Here is a 17,951-nt window from a genome sequence, read left to right as displayed (position 1 = left end):
TGGAGGACAAGAACTCTACCCCTCTGGGCCATGAATGTTCTGAAAGGCTGGAGAGGAGAATGAGAAGGCAGTAGGACTAAAACTCTTGAATAGGATGAAGAGAAAAAAAAAAACATTGAAAGCAAACACAGCCAGTATTCCTATTTTCTGTCCGGAAGATTCTGTTTGGATTCTGTTCTGAGGATTTCGTGGCAAAGAAGGGGGTAAAGGAGGCCACTTGGGAGAAAAGCTCTTAGGCAAGAGCCCTGAGGCCCGTGGACATGGGAGGTCTGAGTACTCAATTCCCTCACTAGAGGGTTTGCTCTGGCTCTTCAAACCTGTGTTCTCCCTCAACCATGTATCTCGCTTGCTTCTTTCTCTTTGTTTGCCTTTGCCATTCAGGAGAAGCCTGTGTTCTCTCTTTAACACATATATCTTTTTTTTTTAATTATCTTTATTTAAACACCGTGATTACAAATATAATTGTAGTTGTATGATTACAGTCATGTAAAGAACACCCCCCTTCACCAGTGCAGGATTCCCACCACCAATTTCCCAGATCTCCCTCCTCCCCACCCCACCCACACCTGTACTCGAGACAGGCTTTCTTTTTCCCTCATTCATTCACATTGTTATGATAGTTTTCAGTGTAGTTATTTCTCTAACTGCACTTACCGCACTATAACACACATATCTTTCTGCTCTGTCTCCTCTCACCTTTCTAAATAAGTTTGATCCCATGATAATTATCTTGCTTTACTGGGAAAAGAAGCTCAGTAGAAAGAGTTGATGGGCTATAGAGGCTCAACAGTGGAGGGACAGTGGCCAGAGAGATAGCATGGAGGTAGGGCATTTACCTTGCATGCAGAAGGTCAGTGGTTTGAATCCCGGCATCCCATATGATCCCCCGAGCCTGCCAGGAGTAATTTCTGAGCATAGAGTCAGGAATAACCCTTGAGCACTGTTGGGTGTGACCCCCAAAATATATACATATACATATACATATATATATATATACATATACATATATATATATAGGAGTGACAGGAAGACACTGTCCCAGCTACAACCAGGGTGATGATATTGGGTACAAGCTACAGAGCTGGAATTGGGAGGAAGGAAAAATACCACTTGCTTTGGGACCTGAGGGGCTTGATAGTCACTCATGGGGCTGACATTGGGGTCTTCTGCTTCCCAGGTTTGAACTCCTAAAAAGTAAAAGCTGGCTTGAGCAATGTAGGGCATGGTTGCCCTTGGGGAAGGACAGTGTGCCATGGTAGCCAGACAGGATGCAGTGACTGAAGGAGGAAGAAGGCAGAGAGTGAGAGCGTTTGCATGCGAGAGAGAGAGAGAGAGAGAGGAGAGAGAAGAGAGAAGGAGAAGAGAGAGAGAGAGAGAGAGAGAGAGAGAGAACTGGAGTGCAGCTGATGGTCAGTTTCAGAGCACAGAGCTGAGGGAGGCCAGAGCCCTGGAAGTTGGTGATGACTGACATAGAAAGGGAAAGTTCCCCATCATTGGGGGTCTAGAGGGACCCTTGTGGACATCTGGTCATGGAGGGTGACAGTCCCACAATCTGGGAGAGGTGGAGTGAGTTGGAATTTCAGCCTTGTAGGCAACTCCCCAATGACCAGTGCTTATTCAGAGCTCAGCAAGGGATATACTTGCTTTCCACCCTGGATAGGGCTTCCCATGCACAGATGTCTCTTAAGGAAAGGAAGGACAAGAACTGAGCTGTGAGTTCATCCTATCTGAGATGCCATGTGCTTGCTTAGGGCTGTCCACACCCTTGAACTTCTGAGCCCATTGGCGTCAGGGCTTGTGTAACCCTGGAAGGGAGTTTCAGGCTTCGCATATTTTGACTGTGGGTTGCAGTTGGCCCAGGAGTACCTATGACCCTGGGCAGCAGGACAGCTGTGGGTGCTCTCAGGGGCTCCCCAGATCCCCTCCTAGTCCAGCCAGGGCCCCGTGCTACATGCTGAGGATTTGCCATGGACATCAGGTGTAGGTGTGATAATTAAGGTGAGTCAAGAGATCTGGGGAGAAAGTACAGAAAAATCACAGTGACTCTAACTTCTCCCAGCACCTGAAGCCAATCTCTATCCTCCTTGTCATGTCTCCAGTGGTCCCCAACTCACTTGTTTTGGACTTGGTCTCCTTCCCTTCCTCTCAGCTCAGCATCCCTAGGTTCTGCTGAAAAGGCCATGGTTTTCATTGCAAATGGTTCCGGAGCAGAGCTACAATTGATGTCCATTCAAATGACAGTGTTCCCGGCTCGCTGGGAGCAACCTGGGACAGAGTTGCCTCGGGTCCTGGATGGTTCCCAGTGCTGGGCTGTGGTCTGCTGGGTGGGGGGCCTTGGTCTTTCTGTACCTCCCTATATTTATTTCTGCAGATCTTTCTTTCTTTCTTTCTTTCTTTCTTTCTTTCTTTCTTTCTTTCTTTCTTTCTTTCTTTCTTTCTTTCTTTCTTTCTTTCTTTCTTCTTTCTTTCTTCTTTCTTCTTCTCTTTCTTTCTTCTTCTTTCTTTTCTTTCTTTCCTCTTCTTCTTCTTCCTTCCTTCCTTCTTCCTTCCTTCCTTCCTTCCTTCCTTCCTTCCTTCCTTCCTTCCTTCCTTCTTCCTTCCTTCCTTCTTCTTCCTTCTTCCTTTCTTTCTTTCTTTCTTTCTTTTCTTTCTTTCTTTCTTTCTTTTTTCTTTCTTTCTTTCTTTCTTTCTTCTTTCTTCTTTCTTTCTTTCTTTCTCTTTCTCTTTCCCTCTCTCCCTCTCTCTCTCTCCCTCTCTCTCTCCCTCTCTCTCTCTCCCTCCCCTGTATTATTTCTACAGACTTTCTCACTTTTTCTTCTTTCTGTTCTTCTGTCTCTCTCTCTCTCCCCTCTCTCATTGTTGGGAAGTCATGTGATGCCATAGTCCAGCTCAGAGTCTCACAGATAGATGTGTGTGAATCTTCAGGTGTGCTAACTACCTGACACCCCCATTCTCAGCCCAGTCTCGCTTCTGTGCTCTTAGCAAAGCGAGTACTTGTTCAACGAGCCTTCTTTAACCCTTTCACACCTATGGACAAGCACCCAGATAACCACCACACCCCAACCCAGCAGTTAGGAAGGACCAAGGCAGTAGACACTGGGTTCTAACCTGTCTACATCTGCCCTGGACCAGTGGTGCAGTCCATTGTGTTGGACCCTGGAAGCACCGTTCTTTCCCTCTTCATTGCTCAGGTCGACTCCTTCTGTTCCATTAAGTAAACAGGCAAAATAGCAAGTCAGTATTTACAGAGTTTGTAATCTCGGTATGAGTATTAGGGCATGGTGGGATGAACTGAAGGGGAGGGAAGAGAACCCAGATCACGAAGACATGTGTGTCCTCCAGTAAGCATCAAGTGGGTTTAGGAGGATGAGAAAAACTGCTCACAGGGCTTAGCTGTCTCTAACAGGCATTGGGCCTTTATTTTCTAAATAGAGCCTTTGGCATTGCAGGGGTCTGTTTAAAGTTGCCCTGTCTGTGATGTTTTGAAAGTGAGCTTACTTATTATTTGTGTTGATCCTTGATTCCGAAATCAAGTGAAGAATTCGGACCTGCTTGTGTAAAAAGGTGTCATTTGCCTCGAATGAGGCTTTCAGTCCTGGGATTCCATTTTTTCCCTAGGCAGTTCTGCATCTAATAGGGACAGGCAGTTCTTGGGCAGTGGGCAGGACTGGTGGATTCTACCTTCAGGGCTCTCATGTCCCTCTTGTGGCTGCCCAGAGCACCAGCACTCTCTCCTGGCCACCAGTGGAATGACCTCAGCCGCCCAGCAGGACAGCCCCAGGTCCCCCTGTTTCTCTCCGGCCCCTCACCCTGGCTCCTGAGCTGGCCCTTGGGACCCGCCCAGCTTTGGCCTTCAGTGACCGACCACCCACCCACCCCTGCCATTTCTCCTCCTCCCTGCAGCACTGCCAGTAACTCAAACCGTAGCACGCCTGCCTGCTCCCCGATCCTCCGGAAAAGGTCCCGTTCGCCCACCCCGCAGAACCCCGACGGAGACACCATGGTGGAGAAGGGCTCGGACCACTCCTCGGACAAGTCTCCGTCCACGCCCGAGCAGGGCGTGCAGCGTAGCTGCTCCTCACAATCGGGCCGCAGTGGGGGCAAAAACTCCAAGGTAAGCTGCACCTTCACGCATGGCACCTTAGATGGGGGGACTTGGAGGGCTTCCTCGGGAAGGGGTCACATTCATTCCCAGGTCCCAAAAGAGCCCACTGTCCATGGCCAGGGCCTGCAGGCTATTCTGTGATGGGGAGGGAAGGGACCTACACTGTGCAAAGAGGTAGGTAGGCCTGGAGACGGTGACACTTGCTGTACCTGGGCATTAACCCTATGGTGCCCAAATGACCAGAGGACAGTGCCCAAATCCGCCATCTTCTGGATCCCAGAGCCTTCACAGCACTTAGGGGCCACATGGTAGCTGTGTTCCAAGGCTGTCAGCTGCTCCCCATTCCCAGGACATCTTGCCCTGCTGGACTCAATGGCAGGAGGGAGTGGGACCTCTTGAAGGGCGGGAAACTGATTAGGGGCGGGGCCTGTGGGTGGGCGGGGCATAAGTTGGGGAGAGGGCTGTGAAGAGGCTGGGCACTTGGTTAGGGGAGAGGCCTTTGGTGGGCAGGGCTCTGAGATGGGCGTGGTCTCTAGATGGGTGGAGTTTCCTGAAGCAGAGGGTCTGGGCCTTTGGAGGGTCAGGGTCTTGGGGAGGGGCGGGGTGGGGTGGCCCCATCACCCCAGGATCTGCCTTTTGATTCTTGTTGTTCCTCTTCCTCCCCACTGTTTCCCAATACTTCTTTGCATGCACGGTCTTAGTCTCACCAGCGCCTCTCAAAAGTAAGCCACCTTCTCTGTCTGGTCTCCTGCTGCCCTGGTGTGCTCCGTGCCCCCCCCCTCCCTTTACCCCTTCTGGCCGGTGTCCTGCTTGGTCTATGTCCCCGAGGCTGGCCCCCACTGCCATTGGTGGGCTGGCTTGAAACCACCAAAGGACTTTTCCCAGTGCACCCGAAGTCTGAGACCTGGCCCCTTGTGCTCCCTGTGTTGCTGCCTGGATTTAGAACCTGTTTTTTGGGGGGTAGGACGGTTGCAGATCCTGACAATCCCCCCTACCCTCCCATCACACGCACGCACACGCGCACAGACACACACACACACACACACACACACACTGCTGTGCTGTATTGGGCCCTCCCTGCAGGTACAGGAACTGACTCCTGGCTGCTTCCTGCACCACTGAAAACCTCTGCCAGAACCCCCATAAAGAGGGGGATCGTGGGGTCCTCAGGGTCCCAGGCAGTGTTGTGGGAGGAAAACTTTGCCCTGGAGTGGATGGCCAGTGACAAAGCTGTGAGCCAGGAAGCAGAGGGGCCTAGGGGACAGTGGGCATTTTAGAAGCCTGGCAGGAGGTCTAGATGGAGACTGGTTCGAGCACTGACTTACAGTAGGCTGGAGCTGGGAGCTGGGGATGGGGCACATCTGTTCCTTTCTGAGGACCAGCCAGAGGCAATGAGCGAGTCTACAGCCTCCGTTTCCCAGTTCCACTTTCTCTCAGAGCAGAAAGAATTGTTGCTGGCATGGACCATGGCTTAGGGGACCAGGGAAGGGATTTGAGGAGGTGAGGAGATAAGAAAGTTGAGGAGGTGAAAGGAGGAAAAGCTGCAGGTATAATGAGACAAGGAGTTGAGATGGCTGCGGGGGTGAGGAGATGAGGGAAGGTTGCATAGGGTGGGAAGTGAAGGGAATACTGCAGGAGAATTGAGGAAAACTGGAGAGAAGGGAAGACTATAAAGATGAGAGAAGGGGCAGCTGCAGGGATGAGTAGAGAAGGAATGGGTAAAGGTGAGGAGAGGAAGAAAAACTGCAGAAGTGAGGAGTAGAGGAAAGGCTTCAGGAGTGATGAGAGGGGAAAGGCTATAGGGTTGAGAATAGGGAGGACTGCAGGGAAGAATAGAGGAAAAATGCAGAGAGGAGGGAAAGTTTTAGAAATGAGAGGAGGGGGCCCGGAGAGATAGCACAGCAGCGTTTGCCTTGCAAGTAGCCGATCCAGGACCAAAGGTGGTTGGTTCGAATCCCAGTGTCCCATATGGTCCCCCGTGCCTGCCAGGAGCTATTTCTGAGCAGACAGCCAGGAGTAACCCCTGAGCACTGCCGGGTGTGACCCCCTCCAAAAAAAAAAAAAAGAAAAAAGAAATGAGAGGAGGGTAAGCTGCAAGGTTGAGAAGAGGAAGGGATGGCTGCAGGGGTGAGAAAGGAAAGGCTAAAAGATAGAGAAGAGAAGGGAAAACTGCAAGGATGAATAGAGGGGAAAGTGCAGAGGAGAGGAAGGAAGGCAAAGGGTAAGGAGAGGAGGGCCGGCTGTAGGGGTGAGGAGAGGAGGAAAACTGTAGAGTTGAGGAGTGGAGGTATGACCGCAGGAGTGTGAATAGTGAGAAAACTGCAGAAGGGGTGAGAAGGTGAGATGAGAAGACTGCAGGGGTGAAGAAAGAAGGAAAGTCTGCAGGAGTGAGGGCTTGCAAGAGATGCAGGGCTACAGAGATGAGGCGAGACACCTGGTAGCCAGAGCTGTCATTCTGGCTTGTGCTTCGAGCTCCTGTCCCCAGTCCAACTGATTGGAGGGGATCCCAAAATATGCAGGCAGAACAGCTCAGGGCTTAGCTCTGCCTCCCTCGGGGATGCCGATGGCCAGCAGAGGGCACCATCAGTTCCCTCCTTTGCCCTCTGTTCAGAGCGGGTGCCAGACCAGTCCTCCCTGTGCTGGGGTGCTTGGGCACTGTGACTCTCCCTTAGACTTTCCCCAAGTGTGGATCCTAATTTGTATGGTTTTCTTTCCAGTATGACAGACTTAAGCTGATCAAAGTAAGAAGCTCCTATTACCCACCCCCTTAAATGTAGAGCTACCTGCCCTCTGCCCTGTTTGTCTGTATACTTAGAGGCTTCTTGGGTCTGTTCCCAGGGCACTGCGTGCTTGCTCCTCTCCAGGAGGCAGCAGAAACCATGGGCTTATGGGTCCCAGCCCCTGGCGCCCCCTGCCAACCCTCCCCAGCTCTGTCTGCAGGTGCTTCTCTGGCCCCTTCTCCTATCTGGCCAATCCTGCCCAGCTCTGCTATAGCCCTGCCCTTCAACTGCTCCTCTGCTCTGTGCCACCTAGGCCAGTGCAGGGCCAGCTGAGGCCTTGTTCCCAGGCTCAGGGGTCCCCTCTGCTTCACCGCCCCAGGGTCCTGCAACCGACTTCTCTACCCATTCTGTGGGAAAACAGAGCCCTTTTGGCGACCAGACTCAGCCACCAGAGGCTGGTGAGAGTTCGGGGCTTTGCTACGGGTTCCTTCACAAACTCCATCACAAGGGGCAGAATGCCAGCAAAGGGGCTCTGTTCTGGCCACCTCTCAGCTCGGGGTCTTGGTTCCCAGCAGAGTGGAGGGATTGGGGATCTGTGGCTGTTGCAACGATAGAAAACCACTTGTGTATGCTGAGACAGAGAAACGGGGTCTCAAACAACTTCCCTGGACACCCCCTTCTAAGGTCTTCAAGGAGGCATGAGGCTATACTGGTCTCAGCTGTGGGATTTGGGATGAAGAAGCAGGACCAAAGGGAGCTCCCTCATCCCCACCTTTGACTGTACCCCACACTGCCTAGCTCTAGAGTCTGGACTAGGAAACAGCTGTGCATAAGTGGGCATAGTGGACAGTGCCAGAAACCCTCTGGGCCACATTCTGCACAGGGAGATCCCTGGTCCCCTCCATGACATGGCACCCCACCTCTTCCCTCCCATTGCCTCCAGCTTGCACACAACAGACAGCCTACCTGTTTCAGGTAGCCAGGCCCCTCAAACAAGAATAGGGATGATGCTACTATAGGTGCCCAGGGAGAACACCACTTGTCATGGGGCTAAGATCTCACCTACAGGCAACAGTTCCCCCTGGATATACCCAGGCCCCGGGATACCTAGGGAGGGCATCTGGTGGGTGGGGGTTGTGTGTTTCTGGCCCTATCTGCCTCCACCCATATCCTTAATGAAGGTGCACCCTCTACCCTTGCTTCCTTTCCTGAAGCATACCCCCAGGATGGGGGATATGGAGCCAGTGGCATCTGGCTGCTGGGTACAGGAAAGTGGGGAGAATCTTTGCATGTGTTCGACCTTCCCACATGGGCAGCCCCTGCGGCTGAGCCTGAGAATGGGGCAGGAGGCCTGACAGTCCCTCGTCTCCCCATTACCCCAATGGGCCACCCTGCCTTCTACAAGGGGCCAGGCTGCGCCTCATTGTACTTGGCTTTAGTTCAGGGTCCTCCGGGCACAGGGGCCTGAGATGCCCGCGGCTGAGGTGCATCTCGCCCCGTGGACTCTGGTTGGCACTACTGCTGGTGCCCGTGGGCTTCTGGCATGTCCTGCTCCTGGTCTCCTTTCCTGGAGAAAGGAGCTGGAGCAGCAAGGAAGCCTCGACAGCCGCTGTCTGCCGCTGCTGTGTGCTCTGCCTTGCCCACTGCCTCCTGGCCCTCACTGACGCTGCCTTCTTTCTTTGTTCTTTCAGAAAAGCCAGAGCTGGTACAATGTAAGTATCCCCATTTTTCTTCATGGGGGGAGCATTCTGGGTAGGGGGGGGACCCAGGAACTGGGGTTCCTGGGTGGTGCTGAGCTAAGAGGTCCTGGTAGGAGCTAAGGCCCCAAGACTTGGACCACACAGCACTCAACCTGAACAGAGGGTCCAAAGACCCACTCTAAGACCTTTCAAGGACACCCACGCATGGCCAACGTGGTTGCTTGGCCTAGGCCGTTTGGCATAGGCAGAGACAGAGTCAGGGGCAGCTGCTGGGTAACATGTGGCCCAGCCTTGTCCTGTCCGCTTCCTGCTCTCACTGTGACTGTGAGCCCTGGGGGTGCCTCTTTCAGGGGGACCCGCACCCCTTCCCACTCCTTTCTCTGTCCTACCCCAATGCCTCTCCCTTATTCTCTTAGGGCCCCACTTCGTCAGCTGTCCATCTCCACTGTCCCATCTCCTCTCTTCTGCCATGTTCCCTCTCCACTATCCCGTCCCCTCTCGACTCTCCCTTGGCAGGACACAGCTGTGCTGTGGGCTCTCATGGTCTCTGCTAATGAAGCTACAGACCACCACAACCCACCTGCCCTCTCCCAGCTTCTTACCCTGCCCCCCCTGCTCCGGGGCGGGGGTACCATTCAGTCCCAGCTCCCAGTGTTTGCCCTACTGTTAATGTTTAGCCCAGGGCCAATTCCCTGCAGCCTGTCCTGCCCTGGTGAGGAAGCGCAGAGACAAGGGTTGACTGAGGCCGCCTCTGTCTCAGGGTGTGCCTATCTGCCCCACCCCATGGCCCGAGACACCCCCCATTTCCGGGAGACTGTTGTGGGCCTCGGAGGCAGCGTCACCCCAAAAAAAGTACCCATACAGGATGGGGAAGGCCTGCAGGAATGCTCACAGAACTGGGGACTGGGGTTTGGGCTGGGGGAACCCATAGACACCACGTGACCAGCCTAGTGGAGAGTCAAAAATCTGTCAGGGGAGGAGGGGGCTGGAGAGATAGTCCAGTGTCTTGCATACAGCCGACCCAGGATGGACCAGGGTTGGATTCCTGGCATTCCCATATGGTCCCCTGAGCTTGCCAGGCATGATTTCTGATTGTAGAACCTGAAGTAACTCCTGTGTGTCACCCAATGTGGTCCAAAAAACAAACAAAAAACAAAACTCAGGGTGCAGGGGGTTTCCTGGGGTACTTGCTGACAGCAGGGCCCAAGGACTCAGGGACGGACACTCACTGTCCCTTTTTTGCCTTACACAACTGCCCTGGCCATCTAGCTCATTCCCTATGACTCGCACCCCTGCCAGTATCCGAGTAGGGACACACATTTTTGGTGCACTCGCTGGGAGGACCCAAAAGTCTGAGCTTCTGAAAGTCTGCATGGGGGTGTGACCAATCGACGAGATTTCCCAAGACAAAGGTCCCCTTGTGTTAGGATGACCCTCCTAGTCCAGGGACACTCCATGTGTCATAGGCCCTCTTACCCAACTTACTTTACCTTCCCTTATACCTTACTTTGCTGAAAGGGCTCACCTTCTGCTTGGAGTGTGGCCCCGAGGCTGTCCAAGTTGGGCTCCTGAACCCCTTCAGTGAGTGCAGGAAAGGAAGGGGACACCTAAGATGACCCCAGAGCTGCCCCCAGTTGCCATGCACCCCACTTTTTCTTAGAGGCATTGGATGGGTTTCAAAGGAAAATCAGCTTCCAGGCCTCCCTCCATGCTGCAGGGTAAGGGGGCAAGAGGCTGGGAGGAGAGCTGCAGGCATTTCCCTGTGTCCCAAACTGGGCATCACATTTCCAATGTCTTCATGCCAGTGGCGCCCTGGCATCCCTCCTCCCCTCCCCCACCACAGGACAGCAGTGCCCAGATGGGGAAGCTGAGGGTTACTGCAGGACGTTGGCCGGGGCATCTCCCAGACCCTGTAACTTGAAGCATGTGTCAGGCCCTGGCCCTGCCCGCCCACCCACGTCCCTCCTCTCTGAGGCCAGGGGGCACTTGAACAAAGAGGCTGTTTGCTGGTCAGCCTGGAGGGGCAAGGGCTGGGGAAAAGGGTGTGGGGGCGGGGGCGGGCCTAGGCACGTCCCCCAGGAGGGGACATGAGTCACTCCCCAGTGCCCGCCCCAGGCGGCTGCACATTGGACCAGGCTCCCCTGGGAACGGCCTGGCTGAGCTGGGGTTGCAGTTTCAGCGTGAGAATGAACCGCTGCTGGGCTGCGTGCGTGCAAGTGGCCGGTGGATAGATTTAGGTCGTGACAGCCCACGGGCACCCCTGTGCTCCTGATTCCACTGCCCTCACGTGCCAGGACGACGGGCATCCCAGGCCTGACGACCAGCCACCCTTGTTCTACGAGAGAGCCAAGTGGGCAGAGCCCCAACTTTAGCCATGGGAGCTGGGCCAACTGGATGGTCCCGGGTGCCCCACTGACCACACCCAGGACAAGCTGCCGGCCATAGCCCCACTGCTTCTCGGCTTTTGGCTCTGGCGGGGGGGCCATGGAAGTCCTGACGGAGTCTGCTGCCCTTTGTGGCCTCCTCCTGCAGACTGATGGCCGACCTGACCATTGGTACCTCAGCCAGCTTGCAGGTGCTGCCACGGGTGCTGAGCCCTGCTGCGGGCACGGATCCGAGCAGATCCCAGCCGTGAGTGTGTGTGGGTGCTGCTGCCCATGGTGGGCATCCCTCTGCCCCTTGTCTTTCCCCACCGGCCCTGCTGCCCAGGGGCAGGAGCAGAGCACTCCAAGCCCAATCCTCTTTGGCCATGTTGAGATAACTTTCCTCTAGAGGGTGGGCGCTGCAGGGGTGAGGTGGTCTCTGGGGTCCATGGTAGGGGCATCTTGTGTAGAGGCCAGATTGAACTTTTACTCATGAGCCTCTTTTTACCTCAGACCTGGGCTTAATTGTTTCTCTGTCCTTACTACAGCTTGTTTCCTGCTTTCTTCTGTTTTGTTTTCTTTGTTGTTTTTGAGCCACATTGGCAGCCTACTCCTGGTAGGCTCAGGGATATGAGATATAGGATCAGGGATATGGGATGCTTGGATCGAACCAGGTTGGGATGCTGGGATTGAACCCAGGTTGGCAGAATGCAAGACAAATTCCCTCCTCGCTATTCTCTGGCTCCTCTATTTTCTTCTCTCACCAGACTCCTGAGTCCCCTACTCTCTCTGGGGTTCCTTGTTGCTGGTTTCTGTTGAATATGCAAAAGCAAGGGAAGGGCCAGCAGAGGAGAGTGGGCCAGCTCCAGGACATTGGTGCTTATAAAGACAATAGGAGGGGGCCAGAGCTGTAGCACAGCTGGTAGGGAGTTTGCCTTGCACATGGCCAACCTGAGTTTGATCCCCAGCATCCCATATGGTCCCATGAGCCTGCCAGGAGTGATTTCTGAATGCAGAGCCAGGAGTAACCCCTGAACACCACCAGTGTGGCCTCCCAAAATTAATAAATAGTAAAGACAGTGGGTAGTAGGGCTCACAGTGAGGGCATATCTCCCTCTAACCGTGTTCTATGACAGGACACTGCATGGCCCCCATCTGACCCTGGGCCCCCATGACAGCTCAACAGACATGCAAACCTATATGGTCTGTTCTGCATGGGAACCACCAACCCTAGGCCAGTTGCCGAGCTCCAAACTGGGCTTCTTGTGTGCAGAGCTGGGCAGTAGAATCAGGCCTGAGAGATGAGAATGGGTGTAGGAAAAAGTGTGTCTGCGTTAACACCATGGCTCCAAGATGGACTTGCTGGCTGGGTGTGCATTCTGGTTTGCCAGGCCATGGCCCCTCCAACTTGACATCTTGGTGTCTTTTTGTGCCTGACACACAGGCCAGAGGAACATTATGTCCTGAGGTCCTGCTGGTCCCGAGAGCCCCAAGACATGCTTGCTTTCTGCTGCTCCAGCTCCAGGGCAAAGATTTGGTTGTAGCCTAGGATAGCAGATTTCTGAAGTCTGGGGCTCTGGGAAAGATAGGGGGAGCAGGGTACAAGGACGGCTCAGAAATAAGCTGAAAACCCAAACCTTCTAGATTGAAAGCAAGGGCTGGGATAATGCACAGTAGAAACGGACAAAGCCCTGGTGGTGACCCCTCTCCTGCATTTTATTAGAACAAAACTAGGGCCAGAGCGATAACACAGCAGTAGGGTGTTTGCCTTGCACACGATTGACCCAGGATGGACCTTGGTTCAATTCTCTAGTGTCCCTTATCGTCCCCCAAGCCAGAAGCGATTTCTGGGGGCATAGCCAGGAGTAATCTCTGAGTGTCATGGGGTGTGGCCCAAAAACCAAAAAAAAAAAAAGGGAACAAAGCTAAAATCAAGTCCAAATAAAGTATAAAATGTCAAAGCACTCCCTTGCTGATAGGCTCTGCTTCTGTCTCTCCTCCCCACCCCTGCCCCTACCCGCTTCTCCTTTACCTAGAGAGAGCCTGTGCTGTTTCCCCTCACTCCCCTAAAATCCCATCTTCTGGAATGCCCTGTCCCCTTTGGCACTGGAGACCCCGACTCTTAGCTTAGGCGTTTGTTAGCCATGGCTGCAATATCTTCTTGCTCCATCTGAACTTGCAGAAAGCCAAGCAAGAGTGACCATCCCAAGCTTGTTTGCCAATGGATGCCCAGGTCGTGGGCGAGGAAATGCAGATAGACAGAGCCAGGTGTCCTTCCAGGCCAACCAGCTGCCCTGTGGGCTTGGGCAGAGTCAACGTGGAGTGTGGGTGCAGACGAGACTATGCAGTGATGGGGCCCAGCTAGGTGTGGAGCTTTATGCCTATCTGGGCTGGTGGGGTGAGGGGTGGTCTTTCATGATGGGACATTTACCTTTGTTGTTTTGTTTTGTTTTGTTTGTGTGTGTGTGTGTGTGTTTATTTTTGTTTTTCTCAAATCATAAGCTCAGAAAAGATAGCTAGCTATGGGATTGTGATTCAGTGGTAGGGCATGTATATGAGGCCTTGCATTTGACAACCCCCCCCCAATAAAAAACAACAAGGGAGGGGCCGGGCGGTGGCGCTGGAGGTAAGGTGCCTGCCTTGCCTGCGCTAGCCTAGGACGGACCGCGGTTCGATCCCCCGGCGTCCCATATGGTCCCCCAAGAAGCCAGGAGCAACTTCTGAGCGCATAGACAGGAGTAACCCCTGAGCGTCACAGGGTGTGGCCCAAAAACCAAAAAAAAAAAAAAACAAACAAAAAAAAAACAACAAGGGAATAGAAAGAGCAGGAATTTACATGTCTAATATTAATCCATAAAGGGTTTGCAAGAGAGTTTGGGGGTTACTTAGACACTGGGGCTTCACAATGGTGAAGGCAGTAGTAGGAACTGGATTATTTTTCTAGAAATGGGGTGGTAGGCCAAGTTAAGTCTGAGGATTTCTCCATCCAATTGCTTGGGTAGATGGATATAAGAACCAGTGTACCTGGATTCCTAGAGCTGCTTCCAGTAAGCACTTGGCCTTCTTAACTGTCCTGCTTCTCGGCTTGGGGTTGGTTGGGGTTTGGGTTAGTCAAAAGTAGTGTCCCTTGGTTTTTTGTTGTTCGTTTTTTTCTTTTTTTTTGCTTTTGATTTTTGGGTCACATACGGCAGCGCTCAGAGGTTACTCCTTACTCCTGGCTCTATGCTCAGAAATCATTCCTGGCAGGCTCAGGGAACCATATGGGACGCTGGAATTCAAACCACTGTCCTTCTGCATGCAAGGCAAATGCTCTACCCTCCATGCTATCTCTCCGCCCCTGTGTCCTTTGTTTTACTGAAACAACCAAAAGAGCATCTTGCCACTTTGGTGTTTTAAGACTGAAGTCAGGAATTTTACAACCAACCAATAGCTTCTGGGAGTGTCCTGCTATCATAGAGAGGGAGTTGGGGAGCCCCTTCAGGTTTGGCTGAGGCTCAACAGATTTGGTTCCTCCTCAGTGAAGGATACTGGGGTACAAAGCTTCTCCACCCCCCAGAATGAACCCTTCTGCCTACCCTTCCCCTTTCCCTGTGCTCTGCTGACTCTGGGCCTTTTCACGAAGCCGGCAGGTGCCCCAGCTTCCAAATCATGAAGGGGCTCACAGATTTTACCCCTTGTCACACAGGTGCTGAGTCCCACATACAAGCAAAGAAATGAAGATTTCAGAAAACTCTTTAAGCAGCTTCCTGACACGGAGCGCCTCATTGTTGGTGAGCAGAGATGGGATGGGTGGACCTAGAGGGATGTTTGCATGGGGGCTAGGAAAGGGTGTCCACATGGGTGACTCTTCTCACTCATCTCTGCAGAGACCCTGACATGGAGGGTAGGTAGGGCAGGAACACTAGTTGAGTCTGGAGACCCATCTTTGGAGCTAACTTCTACTCCTTTCTCAGCCTGTACACGGAAGTGCGTCCCACTTCCTTCATTGTCCCTGGATGCCCCTTTAAGGGAGTCACTCCTAAACTCTGGGGGGGGGGGGGCAAGGAAAGAGGTAGGGGGAGGGAGTATTCCATAAGGCAGAGTGCTTTATGGACAGTCCTTCCCTGAGTGTCTTTCCCCTGCTCCCACGTCTCATCACAGATTACTCCTGTGCACTCCAAAGAGACATTCTTCTTCAGGGCCGACTCTACCTCTCCGAAAACTGGATCTGCTTCTATAGCAACATCTTCCGCTGGGAAACTCTGGTAAAGAGGGGTGGCATGCAGTGTACCCCCTCCCCCTCTGGCTGATTGCGTCTTCCCACAGCATTGGGTCTAGCTCACCAAAGTGTCAGCTTGGGGCTTGGCGTTTGGTCAGCCCTGGCTTAACTTGGGGGGTGGGAGGTTCAGAGGACTTTCTGTCGATGAGTGCAGGTCAGAATTTGGGTAGGAGTCCACTGTAGAAGGTGGCAGGGGTCACGGTTGGCATGAGGAAAGGCTCAAGACTGCTGGATTCCTGCCTGCCTTGTCTCAACAGTGAGGAAGGTTGGTCTTTTAGTTTCCGTCTAGTCGTGCCTCTAGCCAGTAGTAGCAAAACCCTCATGTCTAATCACAACTGTAGAAACAAGAAAGAAAGCTGTCTGGACAGAGACTCCAGCTCCCCTTGAGGAAACCTCCCCCCCAAGCCCACCTCCTGTGACCTCTGTGCAATGAGGACCTCCCCCGCAGGGTGTGGAGGGTGACTAAGCTTCCTGGGGTCAGAAATAGCCTTGCTCTGGCCTGATTTCCTCTCCCTGAGCTGGTGCCATGCCTCCACTCAGTTAACGCCGCCTCTTCCCTCCTGCCCTCTGTCCCATGCGACTCCAGCTGACTGTCCGTTTGAAGGACATCTGCTCCATGACGAAAGAGAAAACAGCTCGCCTCATTCCCAATGCCATTCAAGTTTGCACTGAATCAGAAAAGGTAGGCACGGCCCTGCCCATGTGGACTCTCCAGGTGGGAACTGAAGCCTACACCCCACCCCACGTTGCCATGCAGTGTGATCTTGGGATGTCCCCAGGCATTATGGACACAGAATTGCCTAGCACTGGTCCATGTGAAACATCTGTCATTGCATAGCAGCAAGGATGGCTATGTATGGTCCAGAGAGAGATGAGCAGTCTCAGCTGGGGTTATAGCACAGAGGAGAAGGTGCTTGCCTTGCACATGGTATGACCAGGGTTCGATTCCAGGTGCCCCAGAGTCCCCTGCACCTGCCAGGAATGATTCCTGAGTGCATAATATTTAGGGGGGGGGAGTGGAGCAGTAGCATAGCAAGAAGGGCATTTGCCCTCAGTAGACGGTTGACCCAGAATCCCATAGGGTCCCCCCAGACTTACAGGAGTATTTCTGAGTACAGAGCCAGGAGTAATCTCTAAGCACTGCTGAGTGTGGCCAAAACCCTCTCCCTCCAAAAATTTTTTTGTTTGTTTGTTTTTGGGCCACACCTGGCGGTGCTCAGGGGTTACTCCTGGCTGTCTGCTCAGAAATAGCTCCTGGTAGGCACGGGGGACCCTATGGGACACCGGGATTCGAACCACCACCTTTGGTCCTGGATCGGCTGCTTGCAAGGCAAACGCCGCTGTGCTATCTCTCCGGGCCCCTCCCTCCAAAAATTTAAAAGAAGGTATATTCTGTGACCTCCAGATCAACTCACTGCAAGGCCAAACAGTGTTTCTACTGAGCACAGGGTCACCGTGGCAAGAACCAAGACATTTGGGGTTCAATATGGTTTGAATGCGGCATGAATAAGCTTTGGGGTGAGGCAAGCCGCCTTCAAAGAGACCAGATTCGGAAGTGGCAGGTCACTGAGCTCGGGATTCCCTTTGATCATTTTCTCTACCATTTGTCACTGGGAAAGGACAGATGTACAAAGGAGGAGCACTCGGGTGTGGGTGGCAGAATGAATAAATTAGATGAAAAGTGGGAACTTGGAGGTCCCTGGGCTCCAAATGCATCACTGACAGCTAAGCAGGGTTCGAAGGGGACATTAGTGACTTCATTTGTTTGGTTTATGAGTCATACTTGGTGGTGCTCAGGGTTACTCCTGACTCTGCACTCAGAAATTACTCCTGGTCGGCTCGGGGGGCCATATGGGATTTGGAAATCAAACCCAGGTTGGCTACGTGCAAGGCAAACACCGTAACCACTGTGCTATCATTCAGCCCCATCATCAGTGACTTCTTGTAAAAGGAAGGACTAAGTTCAATGTTGCCATGATATTGGAATCCTAACAGGCATATCTCGTTTTCTCTTCCAATCTAGCACTTTTTCACATCCTTTGGGGCCCGGGATCGGACATACATGATGATGTTCCGGCTCTGGCAGAATGCGCTCCTTGAGAAGGTTGGTGCCACCCCCGCCTGGGTTCCTGTGCTCCAGGAACAGTCCTCATGAACGTCTGCCCATGGGGAGCAAGGCCGCACCAGAGAAGCTTGTTTCCTGGTGGTTCCACTGGGCCTCCCTGGTTTGGCATTGCCCAGCTCTGCACGAGCGTTTCCTCTCACTGCGCAGCCTGTTGGCACTTCAATTCTGCCATGTTGATTTAGTAGGACACAGATCTGGAAGGGACACAGTTCAACTTCCAGGTCGGGACAAACTCATCAGACCACACATGACCCCTGGGGAAGTGGGGGACCCTGGTTCCTTATCAAGAATCCTGTCTCAAAGCATTGCCCAAGTTTGATGAATATTTTCATCCTATGTTCCTTATTTTGGATATTGGCTGTTCCTGTTTCTTTTGTTTTCTTTTGTTTTGTTTTGTTTTTGCTTTTAGGGGTAGAGTAACTACACCTGATAGTGTTCAGGGCTTCCTGCCTCTGTGCTTAGAGGTCACCCCGAGAGAGATTCAGAGGGCCATACAGTATGCCAGGGATTGAACCCAGGTTGGCCATGTGCAAGTGCCCTCTGACCTGTTCCTGTTTTCTGAGCTTTGCCCCCCCCCCCTCATTTTTCCTGTCCTTCTGCTTATTATCTGGGACTCAGCTTGGGGCCTCACACCTGTATGTGCTTCCAGGGTTGAGGAGAACCTCTGGAACCTGATGTCC

General features: G+C 52.9%; 1 protein-coding gene across 4 annotated transcripts in view; it reads left to right on the top strand.

Annotated features, from left to right (window-relative positions):
- GRAMD1B (GRAM domain containing 1B) overlaps positions 1–17,951 on the top strand; it is an 82,025-nt gene that overhangs the window by 45,850 nt on the left and 18,224 nt on the right. For 3 of the 4 annotated variants that reach the window (XR_007498236.1, XR_007498234.1, XM_049777918.1), the window contains exons 2-7: positions 3,904–4,114; positions 8,517–8,537; positions 14,574–14,658; positions 15,029–15,132; positions 15,733–15,828; positions 17,170–17,250. Coding sequence is in view for 1 of the 4 variants with exons in the window: in XM_049777918.1 (XP_049633875.1) it covers positions 3,904–4,114; positions 8,517–8,537; positions 14,574–14,658; positions 15,029–15,132; positions 15,733–15,828; positions 17,170–17,250 (598 nt within the window). In the remaining 3 variants the exon portion in view is untranslated. Of the gene's footprint in view, positions 1–3,903; positions 4,115–8,516; positions 8,538–14,552; positions 14,659–15,028; positions 15,133–15,732; positions 15,829–17,169; positions 17,251–17,951 lie in introns of all 4 variants that reach the window. The other variant, XR_007498235.1, reaches the window with a different exon arrangement.

Source organism: Suncus etruscus, chromosome 8 (genome assembly GCF_024139225.1).
Source record: "Suncus etruscus isolate mSunEtr1 chromosome 8, mSunEtr1.pri.cur, whole genome shotgun sequence".
Classification (NCBI taxonomy): domain Eukaryota; kingdom Metazoa; phylum Chordata; class Mammalia; order Eulipotyphla; family Soricidae; genus Suncus; species Suncus etruscus.
The sequence above is the reverse complement of the archived record's forward strand: the minus strand, read 5'-3'. Positions and strand labels throughout refer to the sequence as shown.